The sequence below is a fragment of the Ceratotherium simum genome, chromosome 18 (genome assembly GCF_057802395.1).
Source record: "Ceratotherium simum simum isolate JZ-2026a chromosome 18, ASM5780239v1, whole genome shotgun sequence".
Lineage (NCBI taxonomy): Eukaryota > Metazoa > Chordata > Mammalia > Perissodactyla > Rhinocerotidae > Ceratotherium > Ceratotherium simum.
In genome coordinates this window covers 27920948-27948089 of record NC_141917.1, presented here as the reverse complement: position 1 = coordinate 27948089, position 27142 = coordinate 27920948, and the positions used below count along the sequence as shown (strand labels likewise).

The 27142-nt window shown below is 42.8% G+C and overlaps 1 protein-coding gene across 3 annotated transcripts in view; it reads left to right on the top strand.

Moving 5' to 3' along the window:
* The first annotated feature begins 1419 nt into the window (after positions 1 to 1419).
* The window catches only part of ADAMTS12 (ADAM metallopeptidase with thrombospondin type 1 motif 12), a 296380-nt gene continuing 270657 nt past the window's right edge, over positions 1420 to 27142 (top strand). For 2 of the 3 annotated variants that reach the window (XM_087443173.1, XM_014781569.2), the window contains exons 1-2: positions 1421 to 1811; positions 7869 to 8230. In XM_087443173.1, coding sequence (XP_087299299.1) covers positions 1685 to 1811; positions 7869 to 8230 — 489 coding nt within the window. In that variant the 5' untranslated portion in view covers positions 1421 to 1684. Of the gene's footprint in view, positions 1812 to 7868; positions 8231 to 27142 lie in introns of all 3 variants that reach the window. The other variant, XM_087443172.1, reaches the window with a different exon arrangement.

The window sequence follows — 27142 nt, the reverse complement described above, 5'->3', positions numbered from 1 at the left end:
TGCAATCACAAGAGTCCTTATAAATGGAAAATGGAGGAAAAAGAGAGTGTCAGCATGACGTTATGTGAGAGACTCGAGTGGCCATTCCTGGCTTTGAAAATGGGGGAAGAGGGCCATGAGCCATGGAATGTGGGCAGCCTCTAGAAGCTGGAAAAGGCAAGAAAATGGATTTTCCCCTAGAGTCTCCAGAAAGGAATACAGCTGTGCTAACACCTCCTTAATTTTTAGCCCAGTGAGACTCATCTCAGACTTCTGACCTCCAGAACTGTAAGATAATAAATTTGTGTTGTTTTAAGTCACCAAGTTCATGGGAATTTGTAAGGGCAATAATAGAAAACTAATACATACCCCTTGAAATGTCATGGTGTGTATGTACCAGTCTGAAGTCCTTCAGACTACCAACCCCAGGCCTGTGAGGATCACCTTGCACTGGGGTCCCTGCTTTGACTTGGCCGCTCTGGCCCTGTGCGAGTTTGGATGAGTTGGTATCCCCAACCTTCCACTGAACATATATGATTGGTTGGAAGCCATGGAGAACCAATAAGCCAAATTCCTCCTGAATGGAGTAAGGAGGCCTGTTTCAGCCCAGAGGTGCAAAATCTTGGCTAGATTATCCCAGTAAATAATCAGGAGGCCTGGCAAGGTCCCTGGTTTGTGGCATTCCCTCAGTGACGTAAAGCTTGGGCCTCTTGAATCAATGCCCTTCCACGGGCAGCCTGTGCAGGCAAACTGGAGAAATACCTTGACATCTTCCTGGGCTCATGTACTTCTCCACTCTCCTGGTTTCCTTTTGGGTGAGTAGAGGTGGGCTAAGAAGGCTGGGGTTGTAAAAGTTGAAAAGCACCAGAGAGAGAGATCTGCAGACCCAAAGGGGCTCACAGTCATTTGGTCCCCTCCCCTCTTTGTAAGACAAACCTCTCCGGGCTGAACTAGCAGATTAGCTCAGACCATTTCCCTTTGAGTGACTTGGCAAAGAGAAAAATTGCCTATTACTCTTCCAAATGGTAGTCCTAGCCTGCCCTGGAAGAGAATCCCAGAGAAGTCTGGCTGGCTGAGGAGTCTTGGAAGAGCAATGTTAGGAAAAGTTTGGGAACTGGGAGGAGAAAGGCAGGAAAGGGGGCAGCACTGAGCTGGGGAGGAAGAGGGAGCAGGGTCCCCTCTGACCCATCTCTGTGCTCAACATTTTCCGCCTGTATTTCGGCCGGTGAGGGGCTGACCTGGGGGCCTCTCGCTGGGAGTCCCGCCTAGGGCGGCTCTCCCGGGGCTCCCCTATTTGGCCGGCTTGGCCGGGCTCTGGGCGGGGCGGAGGAGCGCGGGGGTGGGAGTCCGGAGGAAGATGCCCGGAGCTGGCTGCGGGGCCGGGCGCGAAGGCAGAGGGGTGGGGATCTGGGGTGGGCTGCGCCCTCCCGCTCTGACCCATTCCACACACCCCGCGGGAAGCTTACTCTGTCAGCTGAATCACTCCCCCTTCAGGAGGAGGGAGGGGAAATAAAGGTAACTAGCCCCTTTCTGCTTAAAAAAAAAAAAAAAAGGCAAGGGAGGCCGTGGGCCGCTTTTCAGCCGCTCTCTCCCCACTCCTGGACCATGCACTCCTGCATCTTCCTGCTCGGCCACAGGCGAGGACTTTATTTCTTGAGCTGAGAGCTAAAACTTGTTGACTTTTCTTCTACCCGACAACTGAATCATGCCATGTGCCCAGAGGAGCTGGCTTGCAAACCTCTCCGTTGTGGCTCAGCTCCTGAGCCTTGGGGTCCTTTGCTATGGGAGACAACCTCAGCCGGGCCCGGTGCACTTCCCCGACAGGAGGCAAGGTTAGTGGCTTTTCTTTATTTCCTTTGAAAACCGTAGTGGTTAAGACGTGAGAGAAGTTAGTTGCTCCCTTTTCTCTTCCCCCACTCGCTGAACTCTGCAAAGCCATTTGGCTGAGTTGTAGGGAAATCTGGGCTGGGAGCTCAGTAACCTGGAATTCAGTGTTTAAGGTGATGAATCCTGCTTTCTTACTGAAAGGCGAGTATCCCGATCTCTTTTACACTGATGATGCTTCAGAGGTAGCTGGTAACCACCCACCACCTCTCTCCTTTGTCTCCTCTGAATGCTGCCCCAGTTTGAATCTCCTATTTTTGAGATTCTGATCACGGAAAATGATTTTTAAAAAAAGTTCCAACTGGCCATTGGCAGTCATTGCAGTGTTTCTAGTTAGTTTTAAACTTCTCGTCTGCGAAGGGGAAATGTATTCCGCCCCCCTGCTGAGTGAGCTTGGCTGTGTTTTGGTTTCCTGGAAAGATTTAGGACTGTGTTTTAAAAATAAAATCCTTTTGGTGAAAATTTACCCCCCATAGGGGCTCACCTTTCCCTGTCCTGCCTTCCCGATCACAGCTGGCTGAGTCTTTTTTTGAATTTCGTGAAACTCATAATGCTCTAGAAAGCACTGGAGGACTTGTGATAGACGTTTCATCATTATTATTATTAGTTTTAAGCCTAACACCCTGAGCAGGGTGGTACTCTGCTTTTTTACTGGCCTTGCAAGGGTCTGAGACCCTTTCCTGTTTGGTGGGGAGTTCATTGTGCCTCTGGGAGAAAACAGTCAGAGCAGCAGGAATGGCCTGTGTGGCTGGAGAATGTTCCATGCGCCAAGACTGCTAAGGCGCTCTGTGTGTGTCAGCCCATGACAACAGCTCCTAGGGTGCAGGGACCATTGTTACTGCCTCTGTTTTACAAATGAGGAAGCTAAAGCTTGGAGAGTTTATGGGCCTAGCTAAGGGTGGAGCCAGGTTTTGATCCCAGGTAGCCTGACTCCAGAGGCCGGCCTCTTAGAGTCAAGCAGCATTGCCTTATAGCAATAATGGGGACAACACACACACACACACACACACACACACACACACACGTGCGCGTGCACACAGAGCACTGGGTTAGCAACCATTAAGTCCCGTGTTTGCTGGTTGTGCTCAAGTCTTGGGAAGCTTCCATAGTTTTCTGACCTCCTTTAATCCTCAAGACCACTTGGGTGGCAGACACCACCAGCCTGTCCTTGTTGAGGCTTTCCATGCAGGGTTTTCTGCCTACGTTGCAAAGTTCAAATACCGCTGGAGAGATCACTTAAGAGCTAGCAGAAGCAAGTCCCTTTGCTTTCCTTGAAGGCTGGAGCCCGCAGACGCTGGGGTTGGATGTCAGTCAGCCAGCACCGGCTTGTGTAAACGGTCCAGATACCATCTCCCACCCCCAAGTTTAAAATAGCCAAGACTGTTGTTCTTTGAAAAACGGCCCCTTTGTGAAAAGTCTCTCTTCTGCGGCAGCACAAACAAAGCCTGCGAGCACTTCCCAGGGCATTTGGAGATGCTTTGGTTCAGACACACATTCTCTTGGGTTGGTTTTGAGCTCTGTGTGCTCCACATCTTTGTAAGCGAATTCAGCTTAGTGTGGAGCAGACCCACGGGGCCTTGCTTTCTCCTTTCGGGAAAGTGGGAGATGGTTGTTTTCCCTGGTCGCCTTTAGGATTGTGTGCCGAGAGTAGTTGATCTTGAAAAATAGCTGTAAAGTGCACTGAGCTTATTAGTGATGCATAGATATTTAGGTTTTAAAAAAATTTAAGGTTTTAAAAACTTTTTCACTGAAATATTTGTTCTTAACTCACCAGTGGATTTACAAGTAATCAACATTTCATGCAAAGAAGAAATTTCTGAGCAGACTTTCATTTAGAACTAAGTTGAGAGAGAGAGATAGAGAAAGGATGAGGTCAAACTAGTGAGGGAAGGAAATTGTAAGGCTTCCTGGGAATAGGATGACCTGGGTTTTGCCTCTGAATGACCTGCCTGCTGCTTCACAATTACTCACTCTCTCTAGACTTCCATTTCCTCTCACGACATTTTTTAGTTGTATGCAAATTCAGGATATTTAAACTTGCAAATTACTTCAGATAGCATCTCTCCCATCCTTATCTTTGATGAGGAGTGGGAGGCCTAGGTGGTCAGTCTGTTGACTAAATGCCACTTCACCAGAGGGGTGAAGGGGATTGCACAGGGCCCCACAGTTGGAAACACATTCAGAACCTAGATAACCATTAAGGTTCCTTCTAGTTCTAAGTGTCATGTAGAGAGTCAGGATTTTAGACCAGGGAAGGAGCATGGAGATAAATCCAATCCTTTCTGGGATTAGAAGCAAGCATATTTGACAATCTTCTGCCCAGTATTCTTTCCCCAACGCTCAGTTGTGATTTATATGAATGTGTAATGACTTCCACAAGGTTCCCAACCAGGTATCAGAACAATGGGAAATATTAATCTCCCACACATATGGTCTCTCTTCTACAGCCAGTGATATCCCCTTAGGTTCCTTATTCGCTGTACTGTTTTCAGGTCAGTGGTCACTTCTACGATCTCTTTTGCTCCTGACAACTCCATGAAATCAACTGGGCAGGCACTGTATCCCGTGTTAGAGATGTGCTCTAGGCTACACAGGCTTGTGCAAGAATGGAGAGTGTTGCAGTGTGTTTCAAGCCAAGTGTTATCATCATGTATTTATGCCATTTGCAAAAAATAACTTCTGCAAGGACGAAATGATTTCAGACATTTTCTTAATGTAAGAAGAGACTTTACAGTTTTGATATTTTATTTGCGTTAATTATAATAAGCAGTTATGGTCTGCTGTTAGTTATCATAGGGTTGTGAGCTAATTCATTATCCTGTGATGATGAAAATAAGCTTCTGGCTGTTGCGGGAATTTCATTGCCCTTTTTAGTAAGGAGTCTTAGAAATTCAATTGCTTTCTAAGATAGAAATAAATATAAAGAATAAGGATAGATTTAACCTAAACTTTATAAAAACTGGCAGGTAAATATCCTCTCACCTGTCTCCTTTCTTTCTAAGCAGAGGGTAAAAGATCACTTGGTGTTTTGTGTTTTCAAAAGCACTTGTGCCAACAGGCTTCACTCGAAGTTTCTCATGAAATATCATTGAAGTTTGAGGCCAAGGGCTTCAAATCTAATTTTAAACAAGGCAAATCAAAGTATTCGGGGCTTATAACGTGTTTCCATAAGCCCTAGTGCAGATTGTGGTGTAATTACGATGTGTCTCAGCCCCTCCCCACAGTCTTGTTGACACCCCACCTTGACATCTGGTTCTCAGTGGCAGACTTTTGAGAAGCAGTGAGGGCAGAGGTTAGAAGGGTGGGCTCTGGGGTCAGGTTGCCCCAGCACGAATCCTTGCCCCCCTTCATTGTCTTTTTACAGAGGTGGGAGTGAGGGCTAAGATGAGGGACATGTTAATAATACCCACCCTAGAAAACTGTGAGGATTAGACCAGACCAAGTTGGTATACTCTATGCTTGACCATAGAAATGTGCTTGTTGGTGTAATGCTGTGCTTGATCATAGAAATGATAAACATTAGGAGCTGTTATTATATCCTGACATCTTATTTCTCCATCCCTATCATATCCCCTCTGAGCTCTGCTTTCTACTGGTCAAGATTATAGCTAGCTAATCTTCAAACTAAACACCTACTGAGAGGAAGCCAAGGTGAGTGCCGGCTTCTCCCCTATCTCTGCATGGAGGTTACATGCATGTATGGCCACAGTGATCCTGGTAGCTAAGTTTCTATCTCTAATATCCATAGTAGGTAGTGTTTAGACAGTGAGTGCTATTTATCAAGCACTGTTCTAAATCTATTATGTGTATTAATACGTTGGACCCTCACGACCACCCTAAGAGGTAGATACTATTATCATTATTCCCATCATATAGAGGAAGCAACTGCAGGAGGGTCACCCACATATACCACACTCTGTATGTGGCCTTCTATTTCTATCCACACCTATGGGCTGACATGGCTTGGCTGCCTCCTTTGCAGTCAAATCAAGAGAGAAAACTGGTCATATCTCCCATTACTCTGCCCGATAAAGAGGCAATCATTATCTCCATTTAGTGCTGAGCACATTGAGGCCTCTTAAGGAAGTCAAGCAGTTCTTTCCTTGTCAGATCATCTCCCCAGGGGCAGTGCTATGGCCTCTCCTCTGTTACACTCTCTGCCAAGTGCAACTTGGCACTTCACACACTTAAGTGTGTGAAGTGTGGTGGCTAAGAACATGGTTTTGAAATAGGAAGCACAAGATTTTAATCCAAGGAATGCTGCCTATTGTCTCTGTGACCTCTCAGACTCAGTATCTTTGTCTATGAAATGAGAGCAATAACAATCTGTATCACAGGGTTGTTGTGAGTATTGAATGAGGAGACGCTTATGGTACCTGGCTCAGAGCAAGTGCTCCTTGAATGGCTACTATGATTATCATCATTATATTCTTATACAGCTGGCTTATGTTGGCTCTCTTAGCAACTCATTAGATCAAAAGCAACTGGGTCAAAATCTGTAAATTTATTTATAGAATTTATTTATAAATCTTTTATTCTTTGGGCAATAGGTGCTGGGACTTGGGCAAACTTTTGTCTCTCATTTTATATTTTCAAAAATCATGTTTAATTCTTTGAGATGTAGCTTCAGAGACAGGCCCTCTAAGGGATATAAGAGCTTCTCTTATAGAAGTCAGCATCTCAACATTGACTACACACAGGGAGTATCGTTGCAAGATATGGCTATACTCAGTTGAATAAGACTTTTTCTGCTCCTAACTTCCCTCCACTGCTCCAACCCTGAAGGAGCCAGAGACATCATTGTGAATAGTAGAAGAAAAGATCAAGATGGGAGAAATCCTGTAGAAGCCAACCTCATCTGCCCCACTCGACCTGGCCATTCCTCTCCTGAGGTCTGAACTTGGAAGGGCAGTGAAGCTCTGATACTGAATAGGTTCAGATATTCCTTGGGGAGTGGGCGGTACAGAGGACCGAGTCAGTTTGACTCCTAGTTCATGGCACACTAGCATCATTAATTTGTGCAACACCCCTTCCTTTTTTTATTTATTTATCCATTTTTTGTCCCCATTCCGCGCTCCCTTTCCTCCTCACAGAAAACTGTTTTATTTCCATATGTAGTTTTTGTTCGCGTATGTTCTGGCAAACTTTGTATTATTGTTTTTGTGTGCGTGTTTTTCCCATTAATGTAAACGGCTCTGTATTAACCTGTTTTGTTTTTTATTTCTCGTTGAGCATTGTTTTTAAGATTTGTCCTCAAACATCAAAATGAGGAGGCAGTGGTGGGGATTTAAATTTAAGTCAAAAGGTGTATGCGTTCTTTTGTGTGGAAGGAGCAAGTGTTCTTGTCTTGCATTTTTAAAGTGGCAATTTTCATATTTTGAGCCCATGCCTCAGATCTTAATGTGTTCACTTATTATTTTCTTTCGTGTATATTGTAAAAATAAAAAGGAAACACCCAGGTTCCTTTAAACATTCTTTCCTACCTTATGGAACACTTATGCTGTAATCGGTGTGAGGTTTGTCAGAGTGTATATGATGGGTTCGCTGTGTTTTTGCATTTTTCTTCCAACCTGATTTAACAGGAAGTTCCTGGGGCGTTTAAGCTCTTTATAATAAAGAGTGAAGCTCTGTGATTCGTATTAATGAAGTCTGGACTTGCAATGTTCCTGTTCATCATACTGATGTTGCCACTTTCCTAACAGTATTTCTCATGAATTAATTCTCATCTTAATTTGTCTTTGGTAAAACATCTGACATCCAGAGCTGTGCCTTAGTGTCACCTCAGACTGCTACACGTTATCGAGAAGGAGCTACATGTCAATTCAAGTTCAAGGAATTTAATGTTGACAGTATTTGTGTGGCATACAGGATCTAAACTTCAAGGCAACAATGGGATTGTGTAATCAACAAGCTAAAATCTAAGTTCCAAACAGGAGTTCATTTGTCTGGCCACAGACTCAGCAGGGATCTCTCTCAGTTTTATTCTGTGTCTTCTTTTCTTTCAGAGCATTTTATCAAGGCCCTGCCAGAATACCACGTGGTGGCTCCTGTCCGAGTAGATGCGAGTGGGCATTTTCTGTCATATGCCTTGTACCATCCTGTCGCCAGCAGGAGGAAGAAGAGAGATCTGGATGGCCCAGAGGACCAGGTGTACTATAGAATTTCACATGAGGAGAAGGACCTGTTTTTTAACTTGACAGTCAATCAGGGATTTCTTTCCAAAAACTACATCGTGGAGAGGAGATATGGGAACCTCTCCCATGTTAAGATGGTGGCTTCCTCAGGCCCCCCCTGCCATCTCAGGGGCACGGTTCTGCAGCAGGGCACCAGAATCGGGACTGCAGCCCTCAGTGCCTGCCATGGACTGGTGAGTGCCTGGGTCCATCGCCTTCCTCCTCCGCCCCTAGGCCCCTACTGTCTTGGCCTGCACACCCATTGCCGATGGGTTCACAGACGCATTGAACACACGCAAATTGAGCACTTGTGATGTCCATGGTCCTGGCCTCCAAGTGGGTTGGGGAGTAAGTGCATGAAATTAAAAGTCGACCAATCTGGAAGGTACAGAGAGTAAGGGCAAGGAGGGTTCAGAGCAGGGAGAACTCCAACCAGGAACATTGGGGAAGGAAGAGGGAGGATTGGAGGTGGATCTTCAACCTCTGAGGCCGCTCTGAGGGTATTGGTGACTGACTGGCTGGCCAGCCCCTTTTGAGTTAGGAAAACCTGGATTTGGAATGAGTGAGAGGCTTACTAGTAATGATAGTGACGTCAGCAACTGCTATGATATAATGGTTGACAATGTGTACTTCATAATCAGACTTCATGTGGGACCTTGGGCTGTCTGTGGATCCCTTTGTGCCTCTGTTTTCTCATCTGTAAAATGGAGATGATAATGATAGTACCCATCTCAGAGAGCAGAGGTTGGCAAACTCTGGCCCACAGGCCAAATCTGGACTGCCTCTTTTTTCTATAAATGGAGTTTTATTAAAACGCAGATATGCCCATGTGTTTATATATTGTCTATGGCTACTTTCAAACTACAACAGCAAAGCTGAGTAGTTGGGATAAGGACCGTATGGCCCACGAGGCCCAAAATATTTGCTATTTGGCCTTTACAGAAAAAGTCTGCTGATACTTGTAGTAGAATATTGTGAGAATTAAATGAATATATATATATATAAATTTTGGAAGAGTGTTTAGTGGATAATAGACACTCAATGAATGTTGGCTGCCATAATAATTATTTTTTAGGCACTGGAATGTGTGGTTTATGATGTGGTTTGTGTACATTGTCATCTTTGCCCCCCTCCATATTTGTTATTTTTTAGCAGATGATGAAGCTTGGAGATGTTGAATAACTTTACTGCACAGTTACTTTGAGCCTGAGTCTTTCTACTATTACGTGCTACATCTCAAAATGTGACAAAGCTTATTTTTCAAAATTTAAACCTGCATTGAAAAAAAAAACAGTCCTTTAGTTCCCTCTTTCTTCTAGCAGTGACAACAGTGACAGCCCCACCGGCAACTGCATGGCAAACAGTGCTTCGGAATTATGTTGGGGTTTTGTCGTGCTGGAGTAGGAGGCAGGCTCCAGCACTAATGGAGTGTGCTTAGGGAGAAACTGCAGGTGGAGAGAGTCCAGAGTCCTGGGGGCGGTGATGGCAGAGCCTGGGGCATCGGCCTTGGCGCCCAGGCCGGGGCTGGTTTGCTGAGCAAAACCACTAGTGGCATTCTCATTCCTACGGAAGGCACTTGTCCTCAATCTTCCCCTCATTACTGGCAGATTGATGAGAATCCTGCTCTTCGTAATTTAGGATTCTGTTTGTCTTCTACTTGTATAGTTTGGCTTTGTTAGAATACTGTGTGAAAATTAATGTAAAACGTTGTACGACAGTTTAAATGTACCAAGAAAGTCCAGTTTTCTGAAGGACCTCTGGGATGACTCGTTTTGTACAATACAGTAGCCCCCCTTATCCATGGGGGATGTGTTCCAAGACCCCCAGTGGATACCCGAAACCATGGACTGTACCAAACCCTACATATACTATGTTTTTTCCTAAAAATACATATCTATGGTAAAGTTAAATTTATAAATTAGGCTCAGTAAGAGATTAACAGCAATAACTAACAGCAAAATAGAACAGTTATAACAATGTACTGTAATAATTTTTTCTTTCCTTAATTAAGTTGAAAACTTGCACCTTTTTGCTTAAAGGAAGCACTTTGCGCCTTCTCTTTGGCATATCTGAATTGCCAACATCCCTACTCTTGTGCTTTCGTGATGTTATTAAGTAAAATAAGGGTTACTTGAACACAAGCACTGTGATACCATGACACTTGATCTGATAACCCAGATGGCTACTAACGGGCAGGTAGCATATACAGCGTGGATACACGCTGGACAAAGGGATGATTCTTGTCCTGGGTGGGGCAGAGTGGGATGGTGAGAGATTTCGTCACACTACTCAAACGGTGGGCAATTTAAAGCTTATGAATTGCTTATTTCTGGAATTTTCCATTTAATGTTTTCGGACGTCAGGTAGCTGAAACCGCAGAAAGCGAAACCACAGATAAGGGAGGACTACTGTGAATGGAAATTCTCGCATTGCCTTTTTCTGTAAATCTGGATTTTCATATTTAGGTATTTATCATTTCCCCCTAATTGGATCATAAAGGACACAAAATCAAGAATGATGCCCTATTCTTTTCATCTTCTCCCCAGGCCTCATACAGTGCTCGGCTGAACTGGGGGATATCTCCTAGCTCCACGGTCCTCACCCTCTGGGCTTGCTCTGGATTCACATCACATTTTCCCTTTGCAATCCCTGCTCTCATTTCTATGAGACAACTCTGGAAGCATCAGTGACACCTGATCCTCTATGACTAGGGGAGCAGAAGAAAGAGCCCCTGTTCTGGAAGGACAGGCACATAGGAATGAAGTGATCTATGAGACAAACATGCAAAGACCACACTATGCCAAAGAACATTGGTGTGAGAACCCACATCTATTCATTACATGCAAATCATTATCATGCTCATAAAATCGTAGGAAGTTTAAATGCAGGTACCTTTCCGTGGGCTAAGCAGTGTGGCCTGTGACCCTGTAGCACCAGCATCACCTGGGAGCCATTTAAAAAGGCAAATTCATGGGCTTTACTTCAGACCTAGTATCTCAGAATCTCTGAGGTGGCCAGAAACCTGAGTGTGTTTTAATAGCTTTATTGAGATATAATTCACATATATACAATTTACCCACTTAAAGTGTACAATTCAATGACTTTAAATATATTCCAGAGTTGTGCAACCATCACCACAATAAATTCTAGAACATTCTCATTAGCTCCAGAGGAAACCCTTTAGCAGTCACCCTCCAATCCCCCCATCTCCTTGGGAACCACTGATCTGCTTTTGGTCTCTGTTATGTGCCTCTCGGGAGCCTTTGCTTTAATAGGATTTCCAGGCGATTCTGATGCTCACCGATGTTTGAGAAGCGCTAGACTACAGCAGTCATTCTTAACCCTGGCTGAACATTAGGATCAACTGGGAGCTTTAAAAAAGTACCCGTGCCCCAGCTCCACCTCCTAGATGTTCTGATTTAACTGGTCTGAGGGTGGAGCCCAGGCATCATTATTTTTTAAAGCTCCCTAAGAGATTCTATCGTGCAGTAGGTGTTGCCAACCACCATATTAGTGTGAGTGGGTATTAAGTAGCAGTATTAGCCAATTTTACTCTAAAGTAGCAGCTCTCTCCAGGTGATTCCAGCGTGTAGCCAGGGCTGAGAACTGCTGCTCTCAATTGCTCCCTAATTTCATCTTCTGTTTTCTAGGGGAAATTGCATACTTTTTTTTTTTTTTTAATTTTATTTATTTATTTATTTTCCCCCAAAGCCCCAGTAGATAGTTGTGTGTCATAGCTGCACATCCTTCTAGTTGCTGTATGAGGGACGCGGCCTCAGCATGGCCGGAGAAGCGGTGCGTCGGTGTGCGACTGGGATCCAAACCCGGGCTGCCAGCAGCGGAGCGCACACTTAACCGCTAAGCCACTGGGCTGGCCCGGAAATTGCATACTGTTTAGCATTATTCCAGGCTTGGGAATAGAATATTGGGACCTTTTCAATTTCAAATAGCCCCAGGGAGCAGTGAGAACCACCCTGTGGGCATTTTCAGATGCAGGTCTCAGATTCATACTAAGTACAAGAGCACGAAGAAGCAAATCTTAAGTAATGGACTTGTGTGGTGGCCAAGATGATGGAAAAGTTTTAGATCCAAATTGTTAAATACATTTGCCAGAAGAACCAATCCACTGGAATTATTTTGGAGCCTTTCACACATAATTGGACAATTAATGGATGGTTATAAGAAAAGGCGTCAAAAGCCAAATGAGTTTCTTTCCTTTCTGTGAGCACACAAGCTGGCTGGCTTCAAGTTCACTTGCTCAGGTGCTCATCTAGAGTGGTCTTAGTCAAAAGGACAGTGGTTGGACTTGTGTCTGATTTCTCCTGATCACCTGTCTGAGATCTGACCTCCAGGATACTTATTTTTCCTTTCACCTAGGGATGACCCCACACTCAGATTCACAGGATGGCAGGGTTAGGGTATACTGGCTCTAAGCCTCCAACCTCCTAGGGACAGAGCTGGCATTTGGGAAGGCTTTCTGAGGAAGGAAACTCTCATGTGGAGCAGGCCATCTGCTTCTCATTCCTATGGCTCAGGGCTGGCATATTCTTTGCTTCAGATGTGGTCATCCTAATCTTGAGGGCTGTGTTCTCTTGGAGTTGTCTATAATTTGAGGTTCATTTAGTCTCCCTTGGAGCAGACTCAGATGGTGGCAAACTGAAAACCCAGGAAAGGTCACACGTGACGAGCTGTGACAACCTCCTCCTCCGTTTAATATCCTCTCACACGACTCTGGTCCTCTCCTCTTGGAGGCTGCTTTCAGACTGAGTCAGCCCACGTCCCCCACACAGCAGCTCTTTCTCTGTCATCTCCATCGTTTCACGACCCTTTCTCCCTCAACACTTTTATAACGTTGAAGTTATGGAATTTGTTTCTTTTGAACAGTTTAGTTGATTTGCTCCATTCTAAGTTCTTTGATGGGGAAACTATGTTCTTTAATCAATTAGACTCAGAATTCATCCTCAGTGGGAGTTGTCACCTGTGAGAATCCCAGTGGGGTGGCTTTGGGTTGCTGTTGCCAGAGGCCCTATAGGATTTGTTCCAGGCTAGTTTGTTGTTAGTATTTTCTGTTTAAATTTCTGCACTGGGAGGAATGTACAAAATGTTAGACTTCACACTTATGCATGATAGAGGGGTTCTCACTCTTCATAGGGTACCCCCCTTCCACCAAGGGCTTGGTCTAGGCACCCACCACCTGGACTGTATGCCTGAGTCAGTAAACAAATGTTTTTAAATTCTTTTTCACAGTCAGGGACAGTATTTCTCAGCTCAGGTTTTGTTAAAATGAATACGGTTCTTGGCTCCATCCTAAACCCTAGCCTCACTTCCAGCCCTTGCTGGGGAATTAAATCCTTAACTCGAATCTGAATAGCTGGTCAAGGCTCTCTCGAGGGCCATTCAGCTTCAACTCCCACTCAACTCTCTTTCCCTTTCCCTTTTGGCATGCTGAGATTTCTCTTCTTGTTTTGAGCTCAACGATGGATTAAAATTTTGAAAGAGGTATTATTTTTAGTTTTTTTAAGTTAAACTTTTTATTTTGAGATAGTTGTAGATTCATATGCAGTTGTGAGAACTAATACAGAGAGGTTCCATGTACCCTTTACCCAGTTCACCCCCATTGGTAACATCTTGCAAAATTACTTGCAAAATATCACAGCCAGGATTTTGACATTGATACAGTCAAGACACCCAGCATTTCCATCACAACAATTGCTTATGTTGTCCTTTTGTAGCCACACCCATTTCCTTCCTGCCCTATCCCCTCTTTATGTTTACATTTTATGTTTAAGTTCATGATCCATTTTGAGTTAATTTTTGCATAAAGTATGAGACTTAGGGAGAGGTTCATTCCCTTTCTTTTTTTTCCTTTTCTCTTCCTTCCTTCTTTCCTTCCTTCCTTCCTTCCTCCCTCCCTCCCTCCCATCCCTTCCCTTCCCCCATCCCTTCCCTTCCCTTCTCTTCCCTTCCCTCTTTCCCTTCCCTCTTTCCCTCTTACCCTGTCTCTCTGTCTCTCTCTCTTTCTTTCCTTTCTCTTCTCTCTCTTTCTTTCTCTTTCTCTTTCTCTCCCTTCCTCCCTCCCTCTCTTTCTCTTCCTTCCTTCTTTCTTTTCCTTCCTCCTTTCTTCCCTTCCTCCCTCACTCCCTTCCTTCCTTCCTTTTCTTTCTTTCTTTTTTCTTTTGCCTATGGATATCCAATTGCTCAGCACCATTTTTTATGAAAGCTACCTGTCCTCCATTGAATTGCTTTTTAACCTGTCAAAAATCAGTCGGGTATGTTTTTGGGAGTCTATTTCTGAGTTTTATGTTCTATTCCACTAATAGAATCTTCATTACTGTAGCTATATAATTAGTTTTGAAATTGCTTAGACTGATTCCTCCCATTTTATTCTTTTTCAAAATTGTTTTGATAATTCTAGTTTCTTTGCCTTTCTATATAAATTTTAGAATAATATGACTACAAAAAACTTGCTGGGATTTTGATAGGAATTGTATTAAATCTATATATTAATTCGGGAGAATTGACATTTGCTATGTTTAGTCTACCAAACCATGAACATGGTAGGTGTCTTCCAGTTCTGCCCATAAGACCTATCTAGGTTGACTGGTGGAACTGAGAGGTCCATGATGCTTGGTCCTCCCTCCTTCCAAAGGTGAGAATTATATAGCCACCTTGGGAGGAATTCTCAATCCCACTGTGATGACATTTCTCATAGGGGAGCTCCCAGCCCATTACTCTTATATGTATCACCCATTGGGTGGGCTCTCCTTGTGGACTGGCATGCCTATCCCTCCTATGGGGTAGTTGGGGTGAGTAGAGAATGAGGCTCTTAAATAGACTCCAATAATTGCCTTGTATTTTTTTTTTTCTTCTCTGGGTCAGAGGATTTTTGGGGGGAACAATTAGAGAAACCATTTTTCAAATTTGTTCCCTTTGTTTATTCACTCATTTATTCTTGAAATACTTTGTTTGGAGAGTTTTCTGATTCTAAATTAGTCTGGTAGAATGATAGCAACTTCTTCTGTGCTGACCCTCACTGTGTCCCCCATTGCTGAAAGATGGGGGCTGGTGAGATGACCATGTTTTATTCACAGGTGACATTTGGCTCATCGATTCAGGGCATGTTTGGAGAAGAGTCTGCTCTGGTGTAATCTATGTTCCTAAGCCTTGTTAGTATGATCTATGATTTCTTTTTGGTCTGAAGAACTTCATTGCCCTTTTCATTTGACTCTCTTTTTATAGGCTTTTTTTTTATGCCTATTAAAACTCCAACCTTATTCTGCTTTATTTTATTATTTATTTTTGTGAGGAAGATCAACCCTGAGCTAGCATCCATGCCAATCCTCCTCTTTTTGCTGAGGAAGACTGGCCCTGAGCTAACATCCATGCCGATCTTCCTCCACTTTATGTGGGACGCCGCCACAGCATGGCCTGACAAGTGGTGTGTTGGCACGCACCCAGGATCTGAACCCGGGCCGCCAACAGCGAAGCACACATGCTTAAGTGCTACGCCACGGGGCTGGCCCCTCTATAGGCTTTTAGGTGTGCAACCTGTCTGGAAAGTTGTAGCCAGAACTTTTTTTTTAGTGACTGCCTCAACCTTGACATGCCTCTTGCAAACTATTCCTACTTGGAAAATATGGATAATCACATTAGTCAGCCCTGATTACCTTGCATCATTGTTGTAGATAACAGCTTCAAATACTTTAGAAGAGTACTCCAGTTCTCTTGGTGGGTTAGGAAAAGTAGCTGAATCCCTTCACCCACATTGTTGGGACACCTCATCAAAACTGCTCTTGTCAAGTCATCGACGAACTTCGTGTTGTCAGTGGGTGCCTCTCTATTTTCATGGTGCTTGATGTCTCAGCCATTTGGCACAATTAGTTATTCCTATTTTTAAGTATTTTTTTCTCTTGGCTTAAGTGACACCACATTATTATGGTTTTTCTCCTACTTACTGCACTGATAGTTCTGTGTCAAGTCCTTTGCTCATTTCCCTACCTTGTGTCCTGTGGTTTTGTCTGTGGACCCCTCTTCCCTAACTTGACACTCTTATTAGGTGATCTTGACCAGTCCCAAATACTGTCTACTTATCTATCTGTCAGTCCATCTGTCCATCCATCCGTCCATCATCTATCTATCATCATCATCTATTGTCTATCTATCTATCTATCTATCTATCTATCTATCTATCTAATCTATCTATCTATCTTTCTGTCTATCTACCTATCTATCTAATCATTTGTCTATCATCTATATGTTATCGGTATCATCTATCTCTATCTCTGTATATGTATGTGAATAACTGCTAAATATGTATATCTAACTCTGACATTTCCTTGGAACTTCAGCTGTCTATTTTCCATTTCCAAATGTATGCCTGATAGGAATCTCAAATTTAACAGGTTCAAAGCAACAGTCTTAATTCCCTCCTCCTGCAGTCTTACCCACTGCTGTACGTGTCAAGTCCATTCTTCCAGCTGCCCAGGTCAAAACCCGTGGAATTATCCTATCATCAACTCCTCTCTTTCTCTCACACTCTGTATCTGTTCTTATCAGCAAATTCTGTCAGCTTTTCCTTCAAAATATGTTCAGAATTTATGAATTTTGTCACTTCCACAGCTAACATCATAGTACAGTTATTCTCAGTGGGGGTGGTTTGGCCCTCCAGGGGACGTTTGGCAACATCTGGAGACATTTTTGGTTCTCACAACTGGGGAAGGGGGATTGCTTCTGTCACGTAGTGAGTAGAGGCCAAGGATGCTGCTAACCTTCCGACAATGCACAGGACAGCCCTCTACAACAAAGGATTATATGGTCCAAAACGTCAGTAGTTGTGAGGTTGAGAAGCCCTGCCCTAGTCCTAGTTGCCATCCTCTCTCCTGTGGACCATTGCATCGCCCTCCCAAGTGGTTCCTCTGCTTTCTCTCTTAATTCCCTGCAAGCCATTTCTCACATAATGGCCAGACTGGACTTCTAAATACATTTATAGAACAGTACACTCTTCTACTTAAAATCTTCTACTGTTTTCCTTTTACAGTAGAATGAGATCTGAATGCCTTACCCTGGCTTCCAAGGCTCGCTCTGATCTGGTCACTGCCCACCTCCCTGCCCTCCTCTCACACATATTGCCCTCCTGCACAGCACTCCAGCCACACTGAACTTCTCTCTGTTTTTCAGATGTACCAAGCACACTCTGGCCTCATTGCCTTTGCACGCACTGTTCCCTCTGCCTAGAACACTCTTTCCCCAGATTCTGCATAGCTGCTCCTTCTTGTGATTCAGATCTCAGCTTGTGATCTTCCCTGACCACTCAATCTAAAGTAAACTTCTCTAGTATTCTATCACAATGACTATTTTATTTTTAAAAAGAACCTTCCGCACCTGATATTTTCTTTTCTTTTTTGCTTAACTTTTCTTTCCCTCACCCTGTCTTGTTTACACATGTGTAGCTATGTTCTATAATAAAACACTCAGAAAATATAGGTTGAATGGATGAATGTGTTTATTCCAGTATTTAGTCTTTATACTGCTCTAAGTTCCTGTAGGTCTTCCCAGCCTGTGGCTTCACAATGAGATTATCTTTCCTCAACTACCCAAACAGTGGCTTGAATGCCGCCTATTGACTTCCAGAATGCAGTCTGCTTAAATGGTCCCTGAGCCACTTCTGATGGGTTCCTAGGGCACTGGCTTGTCATCATGGCGGTGTGATGTTGCCTCTGCTATATGGCCCTCCTGGGGGCTTGAAGAACACTTCTATCGCTTGAAGAACACTATGACTGCCGCTATCATGTTGACTTTGGGAAAGGGACACTGCTATCAACTTTGCTTTTGTCTTCTGAGCCTGGTTCAGGCCTTTCCTTGGTTCTTCAAAGCACATCAGAGTCCAAACAATAATTTTCAATAAGACTTTTTTGAAGGTTTGCATATAAATGGAAGGGAAGTACAACACAAATAATAACCTGAAACTTCTACTCACCTTGGCAGTGCTCAGGGTCTAGGCTGAGCTTCAAGAGGGTCTCTAACCAAGTACCTGGCCTTTTGATATGTAGCAAGGATCACCCTACCAGGAGTCTCCCCGCTAAGGGAGGTGCTGAAACACATTTCTCTCCTGAGTCTTGGGCCCAATCATGAGGCCTCTGGGAAAGGAGGCGATTTCTCCCGCTCCAGTCTTAGGCTCATCTTTGTTTCCAGTTCTTCTTTCCAGGCATTTCTTTCAAGGAATATCTCCTCGCTTCAGGGAAAACCCCAAGCTAAAGCCTCTGGGTCCCACTGGTCAGTTTGTGCATTGCAAACCCCACGAAGGTCCCTCATCAAGGGCACCAGTGGGGGCTGAAATCCAGCTCAGGCTCTGCCAGCTGAACCACGTTCTGGTTCCAGGAGGAAAAGGGGCCTTTCATAACCCCTTTCCCCAAAGTGGAGCATCTTTTAGTAATTTGTCTGCCTAGACTGGGTGCCTGTTAACATTTGTCTGTCTGGAGGGGACACCTTTTAAAATTTCACCTGCCTCCCCTTCACACCTTCTTGCAATGTGTACAGACGTGTGTTACTACAGTAGCCACAGAGCCGCCTACCCACAGGATTCGGCCTGGCTCTCTGGCCCCAGATGACGATCACATGAGAACACAACAGTCCATCGCCAGCATGTTTCCCAAAGCCTGAGGTGTTCAGTTTCAGACAGCAGCGTGGAGAGATGGGGGGTGCGTGTGCATTCCTAGTGGATCCTTTTCCATTGAGCGGCAGCAAGTCCTGACCAGCTCCCTTTCCCAGTCTCTCCTTTGATTCAAGGGGAAGAACAAGTCTGTGTCTGTTTCCTGAAACTATTGGGGTCTTTGCTTCTGATCTCCAGTGAACAACTGCTTGAGCTGGAACACAAGGGAGGAGGCCTTCTCAAGAAGAGACAATTATATAAAGGCTCAGATCCTGTAAATATGTATAAAGAAAAAAACCATTTCTCCCATACAGACACCCAAAACTTCAGTGAAACATTTCTGCTGAAATACATACCCAATAGCCATGTTTGAAGGCATTCCTTCATTTCCTTGTCTGGCCACCCTTACATTGAGGTGAAGAGAGTTTTAATTTTTGTCACCAGAACAAATGGAAGGTATGCTCCAAAAAGAAATTTAATCTTTGGATACAGGAGACTATGAAGCTTTGGAAAAGTTTTCCAGCTTCTAACCAGCAAGGTATCAGTTTTTGCTAGGATATGCTTACAATAATTTTACAATAATTCTCTTACAATAATTTTAACTCTTTAAAATTTGTTAGGTTCTAATTTCCAAAAATGCAACAATTAAGTGTTCTTTGTGTTTTGCCGAGTGAATGCTACAAATGAGATTAGTGACATTTAAAAATCTATGCTATATGATGGCACCTCCATTGAGAGAGGGATGTGTTTTATACCACATTACTCCTTCAAGTGCAGTTCAGTTCTTGGCCCAGATGGAAAGTCCTACTGATTCCTTTTCCATACAATCAAGGAATGTAACCGTTTCTGCCCTCTTGTTCTTGAACTCCTCCGGCTGAAGCCTGGGCTGATGTAGTTGAGGAATGAACTCTGTTGGCAGAGCTTTGTGGGAAAACTTTCCCAGCGTGGCTTCTTGCCTTGCTTCCTGATCTGGAACATCGTGGCTCTGTTGTAGAAAACACTCAGTTGAGTTGCGGGATGCCTGTGTGTCATGGTTTGTTGCTCCTCGCCAGGGAGAGGGAAAGAAATGCTCTGTATATCCCCTAACTCTGCTCCCAGGCTGAGGAATTCTCCATGACCTCTGACCTTTGGCGGTTGCCTGGTCAAGACCCGTGCTTACTCAGACATGAGACGTTGGAAGGGGCCTCTGGCTGGCAGGAGATTCCTCTCCTCACTATCAATGCTTTGTGTTACAGGCTCATAAACATGAGCTTTTTTTAATTTTTTTTTCCTTTCTCTCTTTTCGTTATTCTGCTTACTTTTGAATTCATCAGGCTCATTTTGTGAGTTCCTAGCACGATGGATTGGAGTGGGAGAGAGACAACTGAAGAAACTATACTGCAAGAAGCAGCATTGCTTTCTTTCTTTTGCTGGATCTTGAATTAGGGACCTTCCCTCTGGTCCAGGGATGGTGTGGGAGAAGGAATGACCCTCAGACTTTATGGGAGATAAAAGACCGGGTGCTCTGTTTATTATCAGGTTAATTACTTGGCCATATGCGTTCACACAAATGCTGCACAGAGATGTTACTCCTTCCTCCTGTATCTCTTCTCTGGAGACATGACTTTGATGACATGATTCTCATTTCTGTTTTCATTACAGAGGCTGAAGATTAGATGTCCAGAGTTTCCCCCACTAGATGTTCATGTATTAATAATTCTCTTCTTTTTTGATCCAGTGTGAATCACAGGTCCAGGGAGCTTAAATATGAGCTTCAGAAAGATCTAATCCCTTTCAAAAATGTCTCCATTGACTGACAGATATTAATAAGGACTTTGAAAAAAGTGAGAAAACAGGAGGTCTGTGTTTTAGGTTTTGTAATTGAAAAATGTTTTACTTGGTTGTTGGAGATGATCTTTCAGTGTGACATGACTGGTTTATTTTTAACCAGACAACCTATGTCAGAGAGACATAGCCAGGTCTGTGGAGACTTGGCATCTTTTTCATACGGAGAAATCCCACTGGATTTGGGAGTCAGAGGAGCTGAGCTCAAGTCCTAGCTCAGTACTTACTAACGATGGGACCTTAAATGAGATCCTTTGCCTCTTTGGGTCTGTTATTTGAGTGGACTGGATCCTTGCTACTAAATGTGTGGCCTATGGACCAGCAGAATGGGCATCACCTGGGAGCTCATTAGAAATGCAGATTCTCAGATCCTACTCCCCATCTGCTGAATCAGAACCTAAAGATTAACAAGATCCCCAGGTGATTTGTATGTGCATTAAAATTTGACAAGCACTGGCCCAGTAAACCCAGAAACACTAATTCTATTTGAGTTCACCCTTTTACATACTCCATCCCTTTGGCAAATTGTTTGCCTGAACGCCTAATGATGCTTGGAAATGGTAGAGGGAATGCTGCTGTTCTAATCAATGTTGATGGGTGAAAGGACAGAAGAATCTTAGACAATGTGATTCAGAAAAGGACTGAAAAGATACATGGGACCTTGGGAGCCAAATAAGACGAATTATAGTGGCCAGATGAACCCATTGTCATCCTTTGCTATTCTTATGTCCTCTGCAGTGTTTTGTTATGTTAGAATCCATGTCCTTGGCATGGACAGCCCTTACCAGGACAGCTTCGGTTGCTCTCAGATCCTTTAATTCTCATCTCTGGTGAGTGTGCTAAGCAACAGTCTCTTGTTTTGGTGTTTTCATCTAAGCTGCTGAGAAGAGACAGGCTTTCTGGGCCCCAGAAAGGCTGGGACAGACAATAACAACTGACACTGTTTAGACTTTTATTCCCGCCCACAAGGGGATGGAGCCTTGTTGATGCTAAGTTTGGGTTAAGCATGAGGAGACCTTGATGTTTATAAATATTTCCTTAAGAGATTGTTAGTGTGGAGTTTTCCAGGATGTTAATGAGAGTCTAGGTATAAAAGGGCAATGGCAAAGCAAGAATGAGGCTTCCTTCTCAGTTGTGGAGGACACTATCCATGCAGAGAGGGCCACTTATGGCAATGCACCGCATAGACAGCGGACAGGAGACACAGCCTCTGCTCCTGGACTGGGGCCACCTTACTTTTGTTAACTTCTATATCCTTGACTAAATACATTGTGGATTTAGAGAAGGTGTGCACATGTTTCTCTTTCCACTTCTCCATAAACCATTTGTTAACACCGCAGTTGTCCTATTTACCTTCTCCATTGATTACACACGGTTCTTTGCCTTTAGGCTTTTCAAATAGTCAAACACTGAAAATCTTCCTCTAAACAAACACATTTAAAAAACGTGACCTTCTGAGATTTCCCAGTGGTGTATGTTCTTGGATTTGCTTATTTCCCTCCTTGAAATATTTCAGGCGTTCATTTAGAAAGAGCGACTTGCACACACCAGTGCTTCCTACCAGACCCGGCTTCTCTAACTTCCAGACTGCGCACTCCCCCTTTTAAGTTCCTTCATGGTTCTGCAGTGAAATTGGCTGGGAGCACAGTAAGCTATTCTGAGAAACTGATTTATCGTATTTATAAAATTTCATACTAGCTGGTCCCATTTGATGCCATCGATCCCTGCCTTCACCAATCCACCCTGCCCTGACCATCGGCCACCCTGTTTACAGACAGATTTTTCTTTGGAAATTTTTTCCTCATTTGCCTTCTGCTTTGGCCCTAAGGAATGAGTCACACGATTTTAAAACATGCAGCTTCCACAGTCTCTGACTGGTCATCGGGTATCATTATCTTTCTTCCAGGCAGGCTTTCTTTCTTCTAGCAAGTCTTTTTTTTTTTTTTAAGTTTTTAACCGAATTTCTTTCTTTCTGTTCCTCCAACATTCTCAGCTTATCTCTAAGGACTGTTTTTTTTTTCCCCCCTGCTTGTGTGTTTTCTGGGCTTTCTCTTTGGCTTTCCTTTCTCTTTCTTGCTCTTGCTATGTTTTAGTTATTTTTACTATTCTTTTTTTTTTTTGCACATCTACAGAAGGAACACGAGGTTGAGCTGTTAGCTAAAATAAGGCTTATTTAACTTATATAACTTATAAGTTAACTTATATAACTGATACGTATATATAACTTATTTTACATATATTTTATAATATATATTTTATATTTGATAAATATATATTTAACTTATATAACTTATAAGTTATTTAACTAACATAATTTATGTAAGTTTCTTACCTCTTTTCCAACCTCTACATAGCTTGAGAGGGAAAGAACATTGGAAGTGGGCTGCTCATAGCAGAGCTACCAGATGAGTCGGTGTTTATTCAGATGGAAGAGCAGACTCCGTGTGTGTGTGTGTGTGTGTGTGTATTAGGAGTGTGGGGAGGGAGACAGAGGAAGCCCACAGACAGAAAGGAGTTTTTATCTAAAGCTATGGTTCAGAATAAATGGATGAAATCACAGTTACAGTTAAAGATGCAAAAACATCCTTGACTGTCATTTATTTGGAATTGCATTGGAGCGGAGGGCACGTCTGAGCTTGGAGGATGGATGGCAGGCAACCATCCAGTTTCCCTTCTGACTGGATATCCTTTTCTATCTGGAAGGTTGTGATGGCGGTTGCCTTGGCAAACGACCAGGAAAGGATTTGAGATCTACTGATAAATGCTTTACATCCTTCCTCTGGAAAGGATTCGCTGTTTTACCAGTTAATTCTGTTTACATTAAACTGTTTTAATAAAGAGATGCAAGTTTGATAAGCAGGCTTTTCTTCCCTTTGACTTTAATCTCCAGCCCAGTCCACTGTGACTTAGGCTTTTTTTAATGAAAAGCATTGGACTTGGAGTTGAGAGACCCACACTTTACGTCTGACTGCTCCTCATTAGTGAGAGCTCTAAGGCAAGTCCCTTAACACCTCGAGGTCCCAGCTCTCTCATCTGTGACATGAAGGCTGAGCAATTTCTACCATCTCATCAAACTCAGGAACTCCGACCCTGTGACCCCCCTCCAGCCGAAGCACATACCATCATGTGGTGATGTGTACAAAAACGGGATTTTTTTTTTTTAATTCGTGGGTGGGTAAAAAACTCTCTTTGGGAATTGAATCCAAAAAACTAAGTCAGAAATTATTAGAGAAATAGTGTTCTAGCCCTAGTCGTACAGGGGTGGATATTTACATTTCCTGTGCTGTGGAAATGGATGGGTGGCAGAAGGATGATGCTGATATCAGAGCTTTTCTTGTGATGATTTACCCTGGAAGTTCCCCAAGGGCACCTTGATGAGAGGCATATAGTGTTTGGAGCCTGGTGGGCTCTTGAGTTAGATAGATTTCAGTCATTAGCTCTGTAACTTTGGGCAAATTATCTCTAAGATTGTAAAAGGTGGCTAATCTAATAATACCTATTTTATTGGTTGGTTGTGAGGATTCAATAAAATATCGAATCTATAACACTGTCTCTTGCACAGAGTAAATGTTCTAGAAACTGTAGCCATTATTATCATTGTTGCTATTATTATTATTATTTATGTTACTGCTATAATTGCAGAATAACTAGATGGTTCAGTGTCCTGCAGAAAATATGTCTTCCAATGTTTAAGTAAATAATTTTATTTATTCACATTTATTTGCAGTGCCCTAGAATTAACATATACTTTATTTTTCATTATTTAGTCTTTTGGACAAAATAAGTTAAAATTTTCAATTATTTCTTTTTTCATAATTAAAAACTTTTCTATCTTAAGCTTGACCATTTAAAGGTTTCACTCCCTTTCAGCCCATCTTCTCCTTTATCACTGATCCAAGGTAAGAAAAAATAATTTAGAGCACAAATCACCACAGGAGAGGACTTAAGATTTTTTTCTCTTCATTTATAATAATATTTTTTAGCTGGTAATACAGTCACACGCTGCAATATTTAAAAGATACAAAAAGGTTTATGGTGTAACGTATGGTCTTCCGCCCACCTCTGTCTCCCAGAGCCCCCAGCTCACCTTCTCAGAACAATTTTTCTGCCAATCCTTCAAGAGATATATATATTTATTTTTTATGTTTTTTTCATGTGGTTAATATATACATAACCAAAACTTAAAAACTAACCATTTTAACCATTTTAACCATTTTTAAGTGTAAAGTTCAGTGGCGTTAAGTACGTTCACATTCTTATGCAGCCATCTCCATCTCCAGAACTTTTTCAACTTCCCAAATTCTGTACCCATTAAACAATAACTCCCCATTCCTCCTTTCCCTTCAGCCCCTCGCAAACCTCATTCTACTTTCTGTCTCAATGAATTTGACTACTCTAGGTACCTCATATAAGTGGAAGCATACAATATTTGTCCTTTTGTGACTGGCTTATTTCACTTAGCATAATGTCTTCAAGGTTCATCCACGTTGTAGCATATGTCGGAATTTCCTTCCTTACCCGCCCTCCCCCCCCCAGTTTTATTGAGGTATAATTGGTTTATAAAAAACTGCATATAATTAATGTATGCAACTTGGTGAGTTTGGAGATATGTGTACACTCATGTTACCATTACTACAATCCAGGTAATAAACACATCCATCACTTCTAAAAGTTTCCTTGTGTCCTTTTTTTTTTCTTTCTTTTCTTTTTGTGGTAATGAACACTTAACATGAGGTCTACCCTCTTAACAAATTTTTAAGTGCACAACACCTTCTTATTAACCATAGGCACAATGTGTATAGCAGGTCTCTGGAACTTACTCCTCTTATATAATTGTAACTTTATTCCCATTGAACAACAACTTGCCATATCCTCCTCCCCCATCTCCTGGTAACCTCCATTCTATTGTCCACTCTACACCTTCAACTATTTTAGATGCTTCTTATAAGAGGAATCAAGCAGTATTTGTTCTTCTCAGACTGGCTTATTTCACTTAGCATAGTGTATTCCAGGTTCATCCATGTTGTTGCAAATGGTAGGATTTCTTTCTTTTTTAAGGCTGAATAATATTCCGTGGTATATATATACCACATTTTCTTTCTTCATTCATCCGTCAATGGACATTTGGGCTATTCCCATATCTTGGCTTTTGTGAATAATATTGCAGCGAACATGGGAGTGCAGATTTTGCTTTGAGATCCTGATTTCACTTCTTTTGGATATATACCCAGAAGCAGGATTGCTGGGTCATACAGTAGTTCTATTCTTCATTTTTTGAGGAACCTCCATATTGTTTTCCAAAGCAGCTGTACCATTTTATATTCCCTCCAACAGTGTATAAGTGTTCCAGTTTCTCCACATCCTCCTTAAAATTTGTTAGCTTTTTTTTTTTGATAATAGCCATCCTAACAGGTATGAAGTGAAATCTCATTGTAGTTTTGATTTGCATTTCCCTGATGACTAACGATGTTGAACATCTTTTTGTATATCTGTTGGCCATTTGTATTCCTTTTTAAGCCTTAATAACAATAATAATATAGAATATTATTCAGCCTTAAAAAGGAAGGAGATTCTTCTGTAGACTTTTAAAATCTCACTGTCTGAGTGGAGAACAGAAGTGGTGTATGTAAATTTGGCACTGTGGAATTCCTGGACTAGAGCTGTAGCCTGGGGCCACAGTAGGGCCAAGCTCTGAACTCGGAGCCAGAAGATTTGCATTCTAAGCCCTCCTGTGACTGTAGCTTGCTTTGACAGCTAGGTGCAATAAAGGACCCCTTGACTGTTCTTTGTAGGTCCTCTGTGCATTTCGTTAATGTCCACCTTGGGAACACTCCACAGGGAGAGCTTACATGGAGAAGTGCAAATACCAGCATCTCACTGCTACTGTCAATAAATGTCCACAATGTCAGAATGATGTCATTGTGCCCAGCTGTCAATATTAGATATTAGATAACTGCAGACATGTAATTGGGATGTTGAGAAGTGCTATGAATGCTATAGGAGCATATAAAAGAGGGACTCAATGAGGTCTGGGCTTTGGGGGAAGGCTTTTTTGAGAAGATAATTTTTGATTTGAGTTTGAAGGATGAACAGGAGAAAAGGCTGGAAGAGAGCATTTCTGGCACATGTGGACAGGCCCTGAAGCAAGGAGCAAAGGAAGGCCCTTGGAGGAATTGCAAGAAGGTGGTGTGACGAAAGCAGAGAGCAGAGTGCTTTTTCCTCTTTCTAATTAATAAATATTTAGGGGAAGAGACTTTGAAACTATCTAAACATTCTCTTCCCCATAGACTTTCAATTTATTCACTCATTTATTTATATTAGGATAAAGTTGTGTCCATACTAATACATCATTATTTATTGTGATGCTCGTTGACCTCAATTTGCCTAGTGGAAGCCCTTCAGTCTGGGCTGGGTCCTTTTGACTTGTCCCATCATTATTTGAGCACTCTTGTGTTTTCAGGTACAATAAGATATTTTAGGCTCATCCTGTTCTTTCCCAGCCCTTTCATTTCTTCAGGGAACATTTTCCCCCTCTCTCGAAGAGTGGTATTTAGAAGCAAAGATCTGGGCGCTAAATGTGCTCCTTGCTATTGGGTGTGGCTGTTCTAGATCCTCTCAATGGAATATGTGTGCA